Below are 19,898 nucleotides of genomic sequence, written 5' to 3' on the forward strand. Positions count from 1 at the left end.
TCATAACTCTACTCTTACAATTTTAGCTACTCTACCCATCTCTGTCGATGACACATTGACTCCCAAAATATAGGACCCATGATTACATTTCATTTATTATACTGCTAGCACTTATGCCATTACAACGTTCAAAATACAGCGTCATATATCACATGTTTTTCCACCCAGAGCTTACAAACTGTGTAATTTTGGTTGCTTTGATTCTGCTTAATCTGCAAATCCTCTTTTTGTGCCAAAGTGAAAGCTGAAAGGTGTAATGAAAGAAGACGTCTGAGAGAATCAAGCCTTCATAATAGGGCTATCAGCTTACATGGTGTTGTGATCAAATTGTTCATCTACTGATAACAGTCCAGAGAGATTACTTATGTAACTGATGCTTGTGTCAGATGCCCTGCATTTAACCCCAACTGTGACTATCTCGTGTTGCTACAGCTTTTAAGCATTGAGGATCATTTACTGTTTACACTGAAGCTGCCCCTGTTTATTCAGTGGAGATGGGAGATTATGGCGTGAGCATATAGATGTAAACAAATGTACCAAATCTACAGCCCTGTGGTAAAGTTTTGAATTCATGTGTATTTCAGAGATAGAAAGTTCATAAAAAATACTTTATCTGAAAATAATGAATACATTTTTGCTTAATCTTGTTTTGATGAGGTGAAAATACAACATTTCTCACTGTATTGGAGATTTTTTAATTTTTTTTCCCCCTGAATTATTTGAAATTGTAAAGTTATCCACAAATCTATTTTAAACTAAACACATAGTAGTCAGATTTTGATAATTAAATGTAACTATTACTAAATCAGATATGTAATCAGCCTGATATATCCCTATACTGGATCTTTACCGTTGGTGTAAACTTGGACGTATGACATATATATTATCATTTTGATGTGCACATATATTTCCATTAATAAAACAAAACAAATCAGATATGATAGAGCTTAAAGTTTGCAATTTTAAAGTTGTAACTTTTATGGTGGAGGGTCCGCCATCTGCTTGTCTCCATGGGAATGTATTTGCCTTTGTAATTGCTTTGCTTGGAATGTTCCACAGTATGCCATTAAAGAACACATATTGTGCTTGAGCCTGCTATATAGTCATAATCTACAACACCTGTGGATTGTTATAAAATATATAAAATATTATAAAATATAATCACAATATTCATCTCAAATGACTTAATAAAAGAAACAAGTCCACTTACGCCCACGATAGAAAACCGTGGTGCCCAATCAGAGCTGACGTTGTCATTGACGCCATCACAACAAAGAGCTGGCACCTGCCTAACTCTACACATATCGTCGATTAAGAAAATAAAATTGAAGAACGAAGTACATAAAGAGTGGGTCAATACCGATGGATGGGTGAGTGCCGAAAACAGGGATTGATCAGGCAGTATGGCATTTTGAAAATAAGCGATTAAAAATTGCTCAAACATGCACGAATCATTCCAAATACAACTTGAACACAGGTCAGACCTGTGGAGAGGTAACCCCACTGACAGTAAGAATGCCTATTGTTCAAAGTGTTTGTTGAGTAATAAAAAACAATGGTAATGAATAAATGCGAGCTAGATACATTTAATGCCATTCTTTGAAAAAATGCACTTAAAGATTACCATCTTCATGCTAGCAAGGTGACTAAAAAGTTACATAGTACACTTTAAACTCAGCATGATGCAAAATCTTGTATAGGTTAAATCCTTCCAGGATCCTCCCAGCTGTTGATGAACAATGCCTCTTCGCTTCCTGTTCCTCGGTGCTGGTCAGTCACAGCTCATAGGACAGGGTGTGTGAGGGGTGGGGCTTTTGGGGGTCCCATCATGTTTTTATAGGCCCCAGCAGATGGCTTCCCTCAGACCTCTGCATTGTTATGGCAGCCCATCTTGGTCTCGGGGTCACAGTTAGTTATTGTTGCTAGTAGTTGTCAGACACAAAAGGTGCATGGCCAAAGAAAGTTTCCCCAGTAACACAGACTTAGTGCAGATTTAGTGCAGGTGTCATTCTGAGACATTCAAGTTCAGTTAAATGGGCTCCTCAAAAGAGCCTTTCTGAATCTTTTACTTTCTGAATACATTCTCTTAATTGCATCGACTGCATTTGTTTAAGTAGTATAATGTTCAAACACCAACATGTTTAGCCTTTATGGGGCCATTTTAAAGGTGCTGTGTAAAGTGCTTGTCTCTATGGAAATGCTACAGCTGGAATGATCCACAGTATGGCATTAAACTCCTCTATCTTCATGGAGACAATGAAGTGACGCTACCAGGCCAAGTTACAAGTCAGATCTGTAGAGAGGTGACACTGCTTACTGGAAGAATGCACGTTTTTCAAGGCATTTTTGAGCAGTAAAAAGGTAAACATATTTAATGGCATACAGCAGAACATTCCATGCAAAGTGAAAATATCTCTATGGAAACAAGCAAATGGGGGGCCTTGCACCAGAAAGAGTACATAGTAGGTAGAGTGTCAGATCCACTGACCACAGGCTTGTTGGTGTGATTCCAGCTCCCAGAGATGAATGTTGTCATTGTGTCCTTGAGCAAGACAGTTAACCTACCTGACACCCAGTCTCTGTGTCCACAATGTGTGTGTGAATAAATGCGTGGTTCCTTGATGTAAAGCGCTTTGAGTGGCTTGAAGGTGAAAACCTATATAACGCTATATAAAAATGTGACCATTTATCATAATGCACCACTTATCTTAAAGAAAATGGTTATGCCTCTAAGCAAGTTTAATTTTAAGTTTTACTTTAGCTACTTTTGTCTTCACAGCAAGTATACTGTCTTCTTGTTTTCTACGTTTTAGCAGTGAAAAAATCACTGTAACAAGTATACTCTTTCTTCAGTGTTATTGTAGTAACCCTATACTATCATATTTTTATCTCCATTTCTCTTTGAATAATTTCTACCTATTTCAATCTCATGAAATCTTACACCTAATTCTTGACTGGTACATTCTTCATAAATCTCATTTCCACCTCTTTTTCTCTATGAATATTTTCTCCAACCCTGCAGCTGACAATAATTTGGGTGTTTGTGTTTAGTCGACCTGACATGTCTTTCTCGTGTCTTGCTCAGGAGGAATAAGTGGGGCCAAAACACTGTAGCTAGAGGGTGTACATAAGTTGTAGCAGCTTGTTTGAAGTTCAAGTGTATCTTTTCTTTGCTCTAGTAGGGACAATGTTTACAACAGAATTTGAGTTGTAAAGTGTCAAATTAGTAACTTCTATGGCTCATTATGGATACTAACACCTAAACTTTTTCAATCTGGTGCTGATTTATTATATTTAGAAAATGGGTTACTAGGACGCTCCTGTTATGGTTGCTGTGTCAGTTGCATAAAATAATTTCAATATTGTCATTTACTGTGATGTATACTGAGTCATATTAGGAACTGTAAACAGCTTGAGATGATGCCAGCTACTAGGGGCTATAGTTGGAGACAATAGTAAACTTGGAAAACTATCACATATCTTTATAAATATGTATTTGCTCAACACATCTATATCTTACTACTACTATTTCTACTACATACCTACCTACTACATATAGTAAGATAATAACACTGCTACTGACAACTGCTGGAAATATTAGGTCTCCTGGCACAACTACTAGAACAGTTACTAAAATACTGTTCTACCACTTTGACTACTACTATTACTTGAAGTACTACAAGTAATGCTAGAATTTCTACTACAAATCATACAAGTTCTACAATAACCAAAACTAAAACTACAGCAACCAGCCTACAGCTATACTCTCAAATCCAGGATCTTCTGATTGCCGTGATAACTCATACTTACTTACTCCAACATTACATGAAGAAACTGAAGCTTTATGTAGTTTCAAGTTACTCTCCATCTTTTTGTAGTTAAAGGTAACAGTCACATATTCTTTCTTCTTCTTATCCGGGAAGTATCATTTCAAAATAACCACCCTTAGGACCAATTACACCCTATTACCCTAGAGCCAACACTTTACGTAATGCTTAAAATTGCTGCTTATTTCAGAATGGCCAATTTCGGCAACGATTTGTGGAATTTATTTAAATTGGACCCACATTCTTCACATTGTCCGAGTCATGGGGTTTTTAGGCCAAGGCGGTCCAGCTCAGGAAATGTTTAACAGCCTCAGAATCCCCAAAAGTATCTCGTGAACATCTGGTACAAGTCCCACACGCCAGTCCATTCTCCGAGCTGTAGGCAGGATGTGAAGAGCTGCGGAGGTGTGCTTTATTGGCCTTTGTTGGCTTCAGTGTCCATAGGGGCAGTAAAAACTATTAAGTAAGTTCAAGTGTATAAGGGTCCGTTTAAATTTGATGTGAAGTTGGCAATGATGCACAAGACTGGATGGGTTTATATTTGAGAGCACTTTTGGCAGTTTGATCATGTGACGTAAAAGTTAGCGTTTGGCTTGAAAGATTTGAAGGCTTTTAAAATTTGTTTTTATTAGCTGAGATTGACATATCGCACGGAATATTTAGCCGTGTTTAAAACTGACAAAGTAAAATTTGACAAAGAGGAAGAAGGTTTATACAAAAAGGAAAAGTAGGTGAAATGCTACAAAAAATTATATCACATTTTTTGGAGCCAGATTTTGATTTTATCAGAAGTTATTGAATATTTTTTTCACTGTGATCAAATCCTTCTGTCAGTCACTCAGAGCATGATGGAGGCTGGCCAGTGGGAGGGGTGGGTTGGGATTGTGTTTTGATTTTTTTTCGCCATATTGATCAGCCCTTCTTGAGTTCTTACCAGCATCTTCTGTGAGAGTGCCAGGCAATTAAAGAGGTGGTATTATGCGAAATCGACTTAATGGAGCTTTGTACCGTGTTATAACATTCCCTCATCAAAAGAGTAGAGGTTTTAGATGTCATCCATGCATATTTGAGTCATTTTGCAATCTTTCCCGGGCCCTATTCAAACCCTCCTTACGGTTAGCTGTAAAATTTGTCCAATGCTTAATGCACAAGCCTATGTCACCCATGCATCCGCACCACAATTCTCCATAAATATACAAAAGCAGGATACAAAACTGTACACAACAACTTCACAAACTTGATGAGATGTGCAGTAGTAGCGGAATGCACACAGATTGTGTTGTGATAGCGCTCGAAGGGGGGAGTGACTTAGCACGGAAAGCAAAGGGAGGGGGGCGATTCGAAGTTTGGAAGAATATAGCATTTTCAAAGGGTAACATGATGGTCTAAATATGTTATGTGTTAGCAATTATTACCCCATAAAAGTAAAATCTCCTCATTAAGATAAAAGTAATCGATTTATTTAGAATTAATGGAACTTTGTGTATTTGCATTCTGCTTCTGATATTCATAAATTCACAGTTAACGTAAATGTATTTTTTATGCTTACAGGATGCCAGCTGCTAGCACCATGACCGGTGGACGAGCCCTGCTGCTCTGTACGAACACTGAAAACTGCATCTACCAATCAGTCAACGGGTACATAACCACAACAACGCACTCCTCCTCCTCACCAAATCCTCACCCCATCTCTGCACATGGCTTGTATTAAATATGAATGACGTCTTGACCTAGCTATTGTTGTGTAGTCCAGAGTCAGCATAAGACATCCTTCCTTCAGGGTCAAACAACAGCCCAAGTGGAGTGGCCATCTGGAGAGTACTGCCTCCCTGCTGTCACTATATGCCCCTCTGACTACTCTCTACTGTCCCCTCTGTTATTGTTATATTCATGCTATTGGGATTATAATGAAGGGATTAGACTTCTAGTGTGTGTGACTGTCTGGAGGAGGACTTGCTTGGCTATTCTGACACTTTGTTGGTAGTAGAGGTGGCGTATAACAGTATATATTTTTATTTAAACGTGCTCTAACTTTTCTAGTGTGACCTGTTACCTGTTTGTCTCCAATTGCTTTGCCTGGAATATTCCCTGGTATAACACTAAATGCGTCTTAACTTTAATGTCTTTCAAAACTTTATTTTACTATTCGCTTAACTCAGAAAATGGACAGCAGTCAGAGACCGATGGTTTGGAGAGTTGGTTCAGGTAGAAATGTGGTCATGTTTGCGCAATAACAAGTTTACATTTGATATTAGTTTTACTCAAATTACATTTTTTTTTTTACATTTTTTATATGAATTTCAAGTGGCTTCTTATTAGTACAGGTCTCAAATAGCCTACTGCTAATAATAATAATAATAATAGTTTGTAAGTTTGTATGTTTCCTGTATCAAATGTACGTTGTTGTAGCAGCTTTTCAAATCTTCAAAACAGTTTTTACTTTATAATATTCATTTACTTTCCATATGTACTCCATCTCCATCTAGGCCCCCTCGTATCGGCTGCTCCGCTTTCTTGAATTTCCCATCTGACCTAGTTTTTCCCCTTGGTTGCTTCATGCCTAATAAACTGCTGTTTTAACTTAGGCCTTGTCTTTGTGTGTGGGGGTGGGTGATCGTCCTGCTCATGCCACTTCCTCAGGCTCATAGAGTTTCAATGTCATTCTGGCCTTTGCTCAGTTCATTTGAAGGGAACTTGGAGGGAAGTTTTATGAATGAATTTTGTCAAAGATGTTTTCAGTGAGTCTTAACGTTTTTACATCAGATACCACCTTTGAAACGAGTGGGTTTTAATCAAAGTATAATTTTAAACACAAAACACAGGCTAAAACATGGAAGGCAAATCAAACCTGCACTAAGCCAGTTTTAAATAGGGAATGAACCAGAGCTAAACCAAAAAGTAGTGAGTTGAAGATGTTCTATAAAGAGGCAAAACATTTTAATCTCAAAAACCTCTATTGATACTAGAATGAGTCTAGAATAAACCACTACTGAATCAGCACTAAACAAAGACTAAACCAGCAATAAACTGGTTAAATCCAACTAATTAATAGTGCTGCCAGGTCATGCTTTCACGTAACCAGTGGGACATGCTCCTCACTTTTTAAAACCACAGCTCCAGATTCATATTTTCACATTTTAGTTGGTCAGGTTTCCCAAAGTCACTCAGCGAGGCCACATTTCCCTTCCCTTCTGAAAAATACAGTTAATGAAGGTTGGGCCCTGCTCCAAAAAGCAAGTGGAGTTTTTTGGTTGAAGAGAAGCTACACATATACACAGCCATCACTCATGTGCAGACATGTTCTTCTCAGCTCCAGAAATAACTCTCTGTGCAGAGCCTGTAAACTCTGACCCCGAAACCCAAAGTTCAAGCTGCCGTGACCCAGTCATGTTGTGGGAGTGACTCACCACGTCTGAGATCTTTAACTAGAATTCCTGTTTAGCTTGTAAAACAAAGATCCATTTGAGAGTACGGGTAATTCAGTGGGCAGCTTTTAAGGGGCTACTTGAATGAACATAGTAGTAGGCCTACAATATAAACACAGTATTGAAGGTGTTTAGGAAGGAATTTAGGTTATTTTTTTTTATGTATATAATCCAATATGTTTAGTGTGAAGAAATTAACTTTATCAATGTCCCTTTTAAAAAAAATAATTGCTAAGGCTTGAGTCTATAGAGATAAAATTTGCTCTTTGCTGAAATGGAAACACTGAATGGAGTGTAGCCAATGCTAATTAGTTCTTTTAATGACCCTTTTTTGTACAATAAGAATGAGTTTGCTCAAAACACCGATATGATGATATATATTATGACTTCTTGGAAATACACATATCCATACAAGTTGTGAACTTGAAATTCCAATGCATTTTGTTCATAAACTATATATTTGATCAATATTTGAGTCAACTTTTTAAGGCCTGTGCATGTGTCAGCATAGTCAGTTTTGTTAAGAACAACTAACCAGCCTCTAGGTTATATTTATTGTAACTTTTATTAAGTTGGTCAGTGGAAGGGAACTTGTCTAAACCTTTCGAGAAACTGTCAACACTTTTCTGGGGAATGTAAAGTGTAATGTTAGTGAAACACAACAATTTGCTGATGATTTACTGCATAAAAATCCAACTTCTAATATACTTTTTCTATCTCTGTCTTCTCTTCTAGGTTCCAGTGCTGTGGCTTCCAGTTGAGAGACGCCCCATTGTCTGTGGTGGCCCAGCCCTCGGAGGTGTGCGGGACAACGGGTAACAGGGCGCGGAGTGACCCCTCTGGTCCACCTCAACGTCCCCTCTCCCCCTCAGTGAAACAAGGCCAGAGCCTGCCTGACAACATGCTAACCCAAAGGAGAACCACCACCTCCACAGATCCGCGGACTCCCAATATTGAAAACGGCTTGTGTGGAACTAAGCTAAACAACAACAAGAGCCCAGTGAAGTCTGCAAGTATTCGGGATAAGATATCTCAGTGGGAGGGGAAGAGGGAGCCAACTATAGCCGGTTCGACTGATCCAGAGGCAGTGAGGAAAAAGGACCCAAAAATATCGGAAGTTCAAAGATCGGACAGTAAGAGGTTTGTTAGTTGGGAACGTCAGGACTCAGGGAAGGAAAATTTTGGTAAAGTAGACTTAAAATCGAAATCTACGGAAGGCAACAACAACATGATTCTAGATAGGCCCACAAAGCCAACAGAGCAACCTCAAGATAAGAAAAATGTTTTAATACACGTGAAAAAGTTGGAAAAAGCTACAAAGGACTCGCCCGATAGGCCCTCACTGGCGTTTCCAGGGAACTACTATTGCCCCCCGTCAAAGGAGGAGCAGGAGGAGAGCGAAAAGAGGACCACGGAGCCCATTTTTGGAACTTTTGACGTGGTTCGGTCGGGTTCAAGGCGAAGGAGAGATGCAGAGAATGTATACAGTGAACCGGGCGCGCCTTCTATAAACCCGCTACCCAAACCTCAAAGGACCTTCCAGCACCACACACCTCCCACAAGTCCAGTGACAGGGCCCGGGGTGGGGAAGGGGAAGAGGACCCTACCCCCTCTGCCCTCCATACCGCCCCCGCCCTTACCCTCCAGTCCTCCACCGGGGGTCTGCAGGAGGGTCTGGTCCGAGAAACCACGAGATGCTAATAATAGGTGAGACAGAAATATTTAAAATCTTGATTATCTGTGATATGTGTTGAGTTTAAAGGTAGCATTTAGAAGAAGGAACAAAAGTATTTTCAGTATTTTTGTAATTCGTGTTTTAAAGGCCACTGTAGGTCGGACAGTTTTGTTTTGTAGATTGCACAATTTTTTATTAACTGATTAAAAGTTCACAGTAGGCCTTTTTATATTACTTATATATATATAGATTATAAGTGGTATTATAAGTGGTACTATTGAAATGAATTGTTTATCCCAAAAATAATTTTAAATATATAATATCTTTAAAAAATGCCATGCAATACTTATGTTTGAATCTATAATGAGTCATAGAAGTCACTTATTTCATCCATCTACAGCTCAAATCTCACTGTAGTACAGAAAAATAGCAAAAGGTTCCCCTTTAGTACAAAGAAAAAGGACACATGATAAATATTGATCCTCTAAAATAGTTGTTCCATCTGTCATATATTGAACGATAAGTGGATATAGTAATTTTTGTGACAGGCCTACTGTGAAGGCTCTACCTCTTGGCTGACTTCATGCAGATGTTATTGCTTAGCGAGTATGAAATTCATCTATTCCTTTGGAGTCAAGTAAGTGATGCCGCTAGGCCAAGAACAGGTCACATCTGTGGAGAAGCAAGCACACTCACAATAAGAATCCATGTTTTTTGGTGGATTTTTTTTATCCTTAAGAAAAACAGTAATTGAATACATGTGGCATGAAAGTCTAATGGCAGACTGTGGAACATTCCAGGCAAAGCAATAATGTCTCAACATAGTGCAGCTTACATTGTACAACCCTAATGTCAGTTTTACATTAGTTATACAATATTGTAGCTTTGTGGTGTAAGGAAACACGCCAAATGTCTTATGGTTGTGTATTTTCTGAACACAAGAGCAAAACACAAACAAAACAACAGCAGTCTCAACTCTCTAACTCTCAACTCCAGTCTCCAAAAACAGACTGACGAATACAACCTTCACATAAACCTGTCGACATAGCAACCAAGTGCCCATACAGAAGCATTAACAACAGCACATAAGCAGTTACTACAACAAAAGGTGTCAACTCTGAACTAAACACAAATTATCATATCATTACAATATTTTGAAGTAATCTGAATCCAGTTGATCTAAAGAAACAAATATAAGATTGTAAGCGATAAATCCAGTGTACATAGGCTATTTAAAACCTTGGCCAAATTGTTTCCCACTTATGAGCTCATCCAAAGCTCTACACACCATGTAGCAAAACATGATCTGAGGCTGACTAATAACCCAGCGTTTCACAATTAGCTGTACTTGTAACTGTAGCCATGGAAAATCTACTGAAACAAATTGTTCATATCACTTTATCCCTCTTTCTGTGAGTCTATGCATAAACCCGCCCCTCCCCCCTCTCTCGCTCCAATCCAGAGGTGAATATATGAACCATCTGCTGAAAATCAACCATAGTGACATCATCATGAGACTCAGAAACACAGCTCACAAGCCAAAGTCAGGAATGTAGTACACTTTTAGTCTCTTCATCTATGCTTTTCGACACACTGGTAAATGGGCTGTTGTGGAACGATATCTACTGCAGAAAAAGTTGAGGCACTGTACAAAATGCAGGATAAATGGGAGAATTTCATTTACACAGGAGCATGATAATTCTGTTATGGCATGGTTTATAATGCAGCTGTGAATGGACAGTATCACAAACACATGTCAATCACAACATTCTGCATTCTTTATAATTTAAAACAGACGCAAGGCAGAATCCTGTGGTTGAATTTGCTGTTTAAACGTCCTATATTACACAAATTTGACTCTTGTGAGCTTTAAACCCGGTTATAATGTTGTTACCTCATCCAAAACATACCTGGAGTTGTTTTGTTTCATTCGCACATGTTTGAGTAAATCTTTATTCTTAGTCTGTCTACATCTGCAAAGCTCAAAATCTTCTGTTCCATCTAGTGGTAGTTTTTAGGTTAACAGCTCCTTTTACCTTTAGTTCAGTAGAGATTGGCAGTTGCAGGGCTGAAGTCATCCAAATGATTCTAGTGAAAGTTTGTGGAGTTTAAAAACACAGTGGAGCACACACAGTGGACTTCTTGGTGGAGTGTTTTCAGTTTGAGAAAAGAATTTAGCCTAAATATGCAGGGTTTGCGTGTTAAACGTGTGGATGAAACAAAACACAATTCCAGGTATGTTTGTGCTGAGGAAACAATATTATGATATAGCTCAGAAAACAGTGTAATATGGGCCCGTTAACTTTCAGATTGCAGATTTGTTAACATGGTTTATGGTTAATATCTCTGTAATTACTGGGTTAGCAACAGCATCAACATGAACAAATACTGGCACAAAGTTCAATGTCTTCTCTATCAATATAAAGAGTTAAAGTTAAATCTTTTTTTTCTGAACAGCTTCAGAAAGTAGTTGTTGAAAGATTGTTGTTGTCAGTTAAAATCGACTTAAAGCCTCAAGATTAATATGGCAATTGGCAAGTTTGTGGAGCCAATCCCTATACAATGATAGAGATTGCTCAACATTTGTGAAGCGTAAGTGTGTTTCTTCCAAAAACACTCAATCTTCCATAGTTATTTAGGCACATGCTCTCCATCTGAAATTATAACATCATCAAATTCTAAAGCATGAACACAAAATATTGATCTCATTATTCATTTCCTTGAAGTCACACAGCACACAGTCACATCTGTATCACATTCTACTCACTGTTCCAACTGTATCTGCATATATTTTACAGTACTTTGAGGTCAGGTAATACAACTCAACAAACAAGCGAATTATTTTCTGAGGTCAGTTGGATGCAGAGAACCGTCAGTCACCCATTGCCAGACCACACGTAATCTTCAGTCATGAGTGTACCTTTGATAAACGACACAAATTCAATTAAAATACAATTGAATACAACACATTCTTTTTACAGAGTCCAAAATAATTTACAATTGGGTTAAAGTTATTCCATATCTGGCCCTGTGCTGTCACATACTTCCCCAACATCTACAAATCAAATGCGTTTCAGTGTATATATTTCAAAACCACATCTACTTATTGCTTCACATTCCTTCTTGGCTGCTTTACATTTTAATAGCCCTCCTAAAACAGTTTCATATGGTTACAATCATAACACAATGGGCTCTATAGGGACACTTAGAAATGAGAACGCTGCAGTTTTAACTTGACATGTCCAGCATTGTTCAGTGGTATGAGGTCTTGTTGGAAGTTTCTGTACATATGGTGAGGTTTTGTGTGTGGTTTTGGCAGTATTGGTTAAAAGTTTTGTAAAGTATCAAACAGTGATTTTCCTGATGAGTTGTGATTGGAGTTGTGGTTAGAGTTACACATTCACTTAAACAAGACATAGTATGCTTTAGTATGGTACTTAGCATTAAAGGGGACATATTATGAAGAACAAACTTTTATGAGATTTTTACCATATTATAACGGTGTTCCCTCATCATTAGCGTACTCAAAGTTGCATCTCGATTGATTCATGCATGTTTTAGTAATGTTGTATTGTTCTGAATTTGAGGATTGATGACTTTTGTTTCTATCTACCTGCCCCCTAGGTATTATAAAATGCCATGTTTAAAACATTTTAATCATAGACTGTATATATAAATGAACATAGCTAACCTGCTACTGCTGCGTTGCAAATAGGAAGTGAGCATGGACGCACTTCCGGTTCCACTGACCCTGGCTTCTATTTACTTTACCTTGGGAAACTGTTGCCCCTTTCTCCGTAACAGCTGCTGTCGGACTTGTCATTTTGGTCTTAAAATGTTCGTATTAACCCGCTCTACATGATCCTGTTTTTTTTATTTTGCTATTGGGTCTGTAAATCAAGATATAAACATTATGTTCTTTTTCTGAGGTTGCGCTAAGCCCCCAATCCCTGCTAAATCAGCGGTGCAGGCAGAAAGGGACGTTATCTCCAACAGCATTGCTCCGGATTGGCTCTTTGGTTTTTATGATTCTCATAGTCAGAATTCCTAATATGCAACTTGTCTCCAAATTCGCCCCTATAACTTCTAGCCTTGAGGAGCTTCATTTAACTGGATCTGAACGCTATGGGTGACGTCACACTCACCTAGTCCACTTCTGTATGCAATCTATGGTTTTAATACATTTGTTAAGAGTCCAGAGCAGGATTGATGCAAATGTGCTTCAAAATCCAAGTGGAAATGTGCCAGGGGATGAATGAATAATTTTGAGCTTAACTGTAGGCACAAGTCAGGAGAACAAATGGCTTGTGGTTGCAGGGAAACAACTCACTCACAAAGCAAAGGTTGTTTAAGTACACATTTTTGGAGAGTGCATTAAACCGACTTATTGGTATTATTGTGTCCTCTTGTCTTACTTAAATATAGTGATTTTATTATTTTATCTTCTCTTTTTATCCAGGCTTGGAAATGGCATAAAGAGAACATTAACTTGTGACCAATTGCAAAGCATTGTGGGACTGTGCAGTTTTAATTGAGATAGAAATTCAGTCATGTCTAATCGTCAATAATATTCTTATGTCTTTTTAATAGAGGTCTACAGGCAGTCTTCTGTCTCTAAAAGTCTGTGGTTTGGAGCAGGGTTCAGACTTTGGAGGAAGAAATCTGAACATAGACACAGACTTTAAAACTAAATAATCTTTTCCATTGTAAGTCCTACATTATGCTTTGTTTATGAAAAATATAATAATACTTTGGGACACTATAGCATTGGTAGTTCTTGTTTTATCCCTTTAAAATATAACTTTTGAGACTTACTAAACTAAACTTACTAAACAGTATTTCTCAAAGGTCCACTGTAGGCACCTCTCAATTTGACTCAAGGTAAGATGGCTGCATCTTGTTAAGTTTGAGCTGCCCCTAATTGGCTGTAAGTGCATTCATGTGGCGACGCACGTGTCCATATACGCGCACCTCAGCCTTCACCGTTCCAATCTCTCTTTTGTGGTCACTCAGAAGTGGCAAATGGAAATAACACACAGTTCTCTCCCGGCCGCCATATTGCACATTTTAAAGTCATTATCCTGCACAGTTGGTTGTTTCAAAGAGCCTTATCCTTCCGGTTCCTGTCTGATCGTAATGTGTTTTGTGTTTGTAGGAAGTCGTACGAGTTTGAGGATCTGCTGCAGTCTTCCACAGAGGGATGCAGGACGGACTGGTACGCTCAGTCGCGGCTCGGGCTCACACGCACTTTATCAGAGGAGAATGTCTACGAGGACATTATCGGTAAAGGTTTCAAATATGATTATTAAATAAAATGAAATAATACATTGCTGATTTTTGTTTGATGTAATCAAAACTAAAAAGTATACGGATTTCTTATAGGCTTGACTAGCTGATTAGTCAAATTGTGCATAGATTTTAATTTGGGCTATTTACAGCTTAATTTTGTCCAATCTTATTCAGATCTGGTATAATATTAGTATCACCTATCTCATTTGCTCATTGTCTAATACTTACAGTGAATATATGCTTCATCACTTTAATATTTCACAGACTGAAAAATAACAACTTCTGCATTTCTGGGTAATTGTTAAATACTACATGTCAAAGTAGCCAAATTTTGTGAGAATCTGTAAATACAATCACTTTATATTACTATTATTTTGAACTTACTATACCCTGCATTTAACCCTTTACCATCTCTTTTCTGTACCAAACTTATTAAGTTAACATAGGTAACAAAGAGGCCAAGCATTACTCTGCATGTTTTCTCTGCTCTACTTTTAATAGAGAGCTGACTTGCTGTACTTTTATTAAAATTATTAGGATGAACCTGCCCTGTGCTCCTACCTTATTGTCCTAATATTATTATAACCCCTCCCAGAGCATGTTCATCTCATAACACACAACAGAGCCGGCGTGGTGGGTCTTAGCTGCGGTTAGATTTTGTGATTGAAGGTGCAGCAGGGGGGAAGCAAATAACTGGCAATGACTTCAATGTCTTTCAGCTGTTTTTTATAAAGGAATTAAATTTTCATGCAAAAGTAAAATGACTCATATTTATGACACAGCATTACTCATGAGTAAATTTGTCTCAAATCTACCAAACTAACCAAACCAAATATCACATAAGAAAGACATTTCAAAAGCAGAGATAAAGTTAATAATTATGTTAAAACTTTTCTTAAGGATTGTTGTGACCATAATGAGTAATTTAGTGTCCCAGTATGAAAATCTTCAACACATGTGATTAAAAATATATCCTTGTTAAATTTAACCACACTATAAAACCAGAAAATATAGATGAGAAACAAAATTCATTCAGAAAAACAAAACAACATAGTTATACGCTATTTTAAACCAGCAAATATAATTCAACAAATTGGAAACTGGAAACAAAAATGAATACACAAAACAATAATATACAGTATTTTAGCCTCTTGCCTTAAATGGACTTTTCTACAAATACATTGTATCCACAGCTTTAGCTTTCTTTGTCATTGAGAAATAGCAGGTCCTGTTTGAGGCTGATGGATAGAACATCTCCTAACTCCTACAGGCCACATCTGGACATGTGATTGATTTAACAGAAGAGAGACAGAAAGAAAGGGGGGGACACAGAGAGAGGAGAAAGAGAGAAATAGAAAGAGAGAGAGAAAAAGAGAGAAGCATAGACTTTGGAAAATTACCCAACCACCTTCTTCTTTATCTATAGGGGAAGGTGAAGGGCTAAAGTTACATGTAGTGATTTAGCTATGTCTTCCACATCTGGAGCCGCAGTCATCTGGAGAAATAAACACAATGATTTAAAAACAATACACACTGTTCTTTGGATGGATGGGCTAAAGCATTTGTGTTATGCAATGTAGCCTAATTGTTATCTTATTGCAGGAGCTTATTGTGTAATAAGCAGCATTCAAACTCAAGATTTCTATTCATTTTTCACTTGTTTGTATCTAATGTTTGTATAGGTGAGCACTAGCAAGGTTATTTTCCACCCAAAAATATTCATATTATGTAATTTACCTGTTTACATAAAAACAAGAGCTTACCGGTACATACCAACTTATAATTCAGTAGAGTCCAGTATTGCTTTCAGATGACATCACAACATTATTTAGGCAATTTATGTTTAATACAGATTGGAGGCAGCTAAAATTAGATATTTTGTGTGAACATACTAATCTTATCAATAGGAAAAGTAACTCCAGTCCCTCATCTGAGAGTATGGCATCATCACATTCTAGAGTCTGAAAACTATCAGTTTGGAGTTTTGATTATATATATTATATTTATTTTTTTCTGGAGTGCCATTGTAGAGGTACACATCAAAAGGTCTTTATTACTTATTATGTGTTTACTTTTAAGATCCTCCATCCAAGGAGAATCCTTATGAAGATATAGAGGTCGAGAGAAGCTGCTTGGGAACTAAATGTTACTCGCCAATGTCCTCCTCCCCTATCCCCGATACGCCAACGAAGGTACAAACCCATCATAGAAAATAACTAAAACAGGGTGTACCTTTAGTAACTTTTAACTCCTGTCTTTGCTGCAGCAGACATCCAAACCCGGGTTCTTTCGACAAACCTCGGAAAGGCGAAGTTTCAAACTTCTGGAGCTGCGTAAAATCAACAGAGACACCGGGATCTGTGGGTCACCATCACGCATCAGCCCCCCCTCCACTCCCAGCAGTCCTGATGACACGCCCTGCCTCTCCGGAGACCCCTACAACCGCAGGCGCCGCAAAATACCCAAGGTACCTTTGCTAAACCAATTTACACTTAGCCAACATTCTTACAACTACCGGTATTCATTTTTATTTTTTGTTTATAGTTATGTTTATGTCATAGACTTGAAAATCAAATATTTTTGTACCATACTTACCACACATTTTCTTGATATTAACTGAATGGATTTTTTGACTTTCAAATGGACTGATTTATGCAATTTATCATGTGATTTATAATATCTAGAAAGTGAAACAAATATACCATGCCATCATAATATTGTACAGTATCTTGCAATGTGTATTTAGAACTCATTCTTTATGATTGTGTCTGAAACAAATAGAAGTTTTTTTCATGTTAACCTCTTTCAGATGGTGTTGAAAATCAATGCCATATTTGAGGCTCGGAGAGGAAAGAAGCGAATGAAGAGGGTTTCTCAGTCGACAGAGTCCAGCTCAGGGAGAGGTGGGGCTGTAAATCTTAAAACACATACTCAACATAGCAATTTACTGCAGCTTATACTGTACTTTATTAGGAACTGTATATAAATCAATGCATACATTAAAAAAACTGCAGGAAAATGTACTGCATGTATTTTATTTAATATATTTTATGAAATTGATATTTTTATTGGCTGTTTTATAATTATATAGACCTCAGGACACACCTTGATTATTATTAGATGCTGTAAATTTCTCTAGAGCTCATACTCAACATTCCAGTATACTGCAGTTTGTAAGGCATACAGTCTATATTAGTAATATAGTATACTTTTTAATGTATTATTTAGTTAGTATCTTTCTGTTTGCTGTAATAACAATAGAAATTAAATACTTCTGACTTTTTTGAAGGATAAAACTCTACCCAGATGGACTGGCTTTAAGTTTTACATGTCTAATGTTGGTGAATTTTTGTGCTTCTCTGTTGTAGTTACAGATGAAAACAGTGAATCAGAGAGTGACACTGAAGAAAAATTAAAAGGTGAGAATTAATCCACAATAATAATAATAATAATAATAATAATAATAATAATTTTATGCCGTTATAGTGCCACCTCTATCCAAACTACCATGTGCATATCTGTTTTTACAAGTTGACTTCCAACTGGAGTGCGCATAATTTGGGAAACAATATTTAAAAGCATTTGTGAACTTCTGTTATTTGGGCAATTAATTAAATGCAATAATGGAAATATACTGCATAGCATGTGTATATAACCATGTATTGCTAGGTTTCAGATGACATCACAACATTCTCTTGGCCAATAATATTTAATGAGGGGCAGCTAAAAAGGATATTGTTAAATTTTCAGTTTTTGTTGTAATACAATTCTTGGGTCTAGTCACTGATAGAAAAGATCAAGTTCAACATTTGTGCATTTACCTTTTGAATATCTCCTGGCAAACTACAATGTAATGAGTAGGAAAAACTGGCCCTTTCCCATCCGAGAGTGTGACAGAGGCTCAAATGTTCTGCTGTGAGAATGAAAAAAAAAAAAAAAAATAGTGCAAATTCAAATTTCCTCTTGTTGTAGCTCATAGTCAGCGGTTGGTGTCAGTCCAGTCCATGCTGCGGCAGACAGGGAAATACCGGACTCTGGAGCGAGACCTGATGGAACTGCAGGAGAGGAAACTTTTTGAATATTTCATTGTTGTAGCACTTCATAAAACCAAGGCTGGGGTCCCCTACCTGCCAGAGGTCACACAACAGTTCCCTCTAAAGGTAAAAGAAAATGTTCAAATTTTTTCAGAAATCATCAGATGTCATGTCCTATATTTTTCCCAATATATCCATGGTTATCTCTCCCAGTCTGCCAGGACTAAACTGGGATTAAGTAGTGGTCTACATTTTAATTATTTTCCTAACCAATTCTTCATCTACTGTGAAAATCACTAAATTCAACAGTGCCAATAAAATGCTGAATGTCTCTCTCGACTTCTATTGCAAGCTCTTAACTATGTCATCACAGTTTTCAGGAAACATGTATGATATCTTTTGTGTGAAAATATGATTATATAATACTAACAGATGAGAAATGATACGCTAACACTTATGTCAGGCAATGGTGTAACACAAAGCCACAAAATGACTTCAAAATGACTCATTTTCTGAACATGGCCTTGTGCCTTGGGACATTTTAAACAAGACTTATCAAACCATATTTTCTATGGCACATGCAACACAAAATTACTTTATTTTAGGAGGGTGTCGATATAGTAGCAAATCTTATGGCTCAATAAAGTGGCCTAAGTCACGCTCTTGACTAGGGTGTGGATGTATTTATTTGTTATTTATTTGGAGGGGATCTGCCTGACTTTTCTGCTTGTCACTGTGGCAGGCAAAGCAATACCATCTCAGTGAAGTTGAAGAAAAGTTACACTGTGCATCATTCAAATTATTTTTCATATTTATTCCTTGTATCCAGCTTGAGAGGAGTTTTAAATTCATGCGAGAGACGGAGGACCAGCTCAAAGTCATCCCACAGTTCTGCTTTCCCGACGCCAAAGACTGGGCACCTGTTGACAACTTCCCCAGGTCAGTGATTCTCAACAGCACCCTGTCCTCTCTCCAAACATCTTAGCCAGTGCATAAAGTGAAACTAAAGACCACTCAGGAATGTTCCAGTGCAGTGGTAATGGCTCAGCTGTTTTCCTCGCTAATAGGCACCTGAGTAGGCCTTAGCTTATGCTGGAAGTTACCCTGTGGCTTGTAAACGAGGGTGACTTCTTTACAAGGGTGAGGATGAAGGGTGATTAGAGGGAGATGACTTGGCAGATTTATTACTTTCTGCACCTGGTTTGACAAAAAACAACTATGAGATTAGAGTTGGGCGGGTAGGGAGGGTAGCAACACTTTTGGTTAATGTTGTTATGAATAATATAGGTACATATTGCCATAGTGAATAATTTATTTTTATCCCTTTTTAACCTATCCCAATTTTTGAAGATGTTTTGCCCCAATGAAAAAAATATTTCCCAACATTCTTTTACGCTGAATTCATTAATAATCAGATAAGCTGCAGATCCTTCTAGTTGCCTTTATTTTACATGACATTCCAACATTTTAGAGTAAAGGTAGAATATTTGTTATTTAAGGCTAGTCTCCAGCGTCACTCCCCTTGTTTAGACAGACCATAATTAGGGCTAATAATTACCTTTTAGCAGAGGTTTGAAGGTTGAGCGCCACACCTGCACAGTGAGTCAACATGCCCTCACCTCCTCTCCCCTCTCTGAGTACCTGTGAG

At 37.6% G+C, this 19,898-nt stretch overlaps 1 protein-coding gene across 3 annotated transcripts in view; it reads left to right on the forward strand.

The window, feature by feature from the left end:
• Window positions 1-19,898, forward strand: part of si:dkey-82f1.1 (DENN domain-containing protein 2A) — a 58,372-nt gene that overhangs the window by 30,986 nt on the left and 7,488 nt on the right. For 2 of the 3 annotated variants that reach the window (XM_055222237.1, XM_055222236.1), the window contains 9 exons: window positions 5,379-5,465; window positions 7,988-8,959; window positions 14,083-14,210; window positions 16,296-16,408; window positions 16,483-16,683; window positions 17,026-17,119; window positions 17,585-17,635; window positions 18,189-18,376; window positions 19,080-19,189. In XM_055222237.1, coding sequence (XP_055078212.1) covers window positions 5,380-5,465; window positions 7,988-8,959; window positions 14,083-14,210; window positions 16,296-16,408; window positions 16,483-16,683; window positions 17,026-17,119; window positions 17,585-17,635; window positions 18,189-18,376; window positions 19,080-19,189 — 1,943 coding nt within the window. In that variant the 5' untranslated portion in view covers window position 5,379. The remainder of the gene's footprint in view (window positions 1-5,378; window positions 5,466-7,987; window positions 8,960-14,082; window positions 14,211-16,295; window positions 16,409-16,482; window positions 16,684-17,025; window positions 17,120-17,584; window positions 17,636-18,188; window positions 18,377-19,079; window positions 19,190-19,898) is intronic. The other variant, XM_033968137.2, reaches the window with a different exon arrangement.

The sequence above is a fragment of the Periophthalmus magnuspinnatus genome, chromosome 6, assembly GCF_009829125.3.
Source record: "Periophthalmus magnuspinnatus isolate fPerMag1 chromosome 6, fPerMag1.2.pri, whole genome shotgun sequence".
Taxonomy (NCBI): Eukaryota; Metazoa; Chordata; class Actinopteri; order Gobiiformes; family Gobiidae; genus Periophthalmus; species Periophthalmus magnuspinnatus.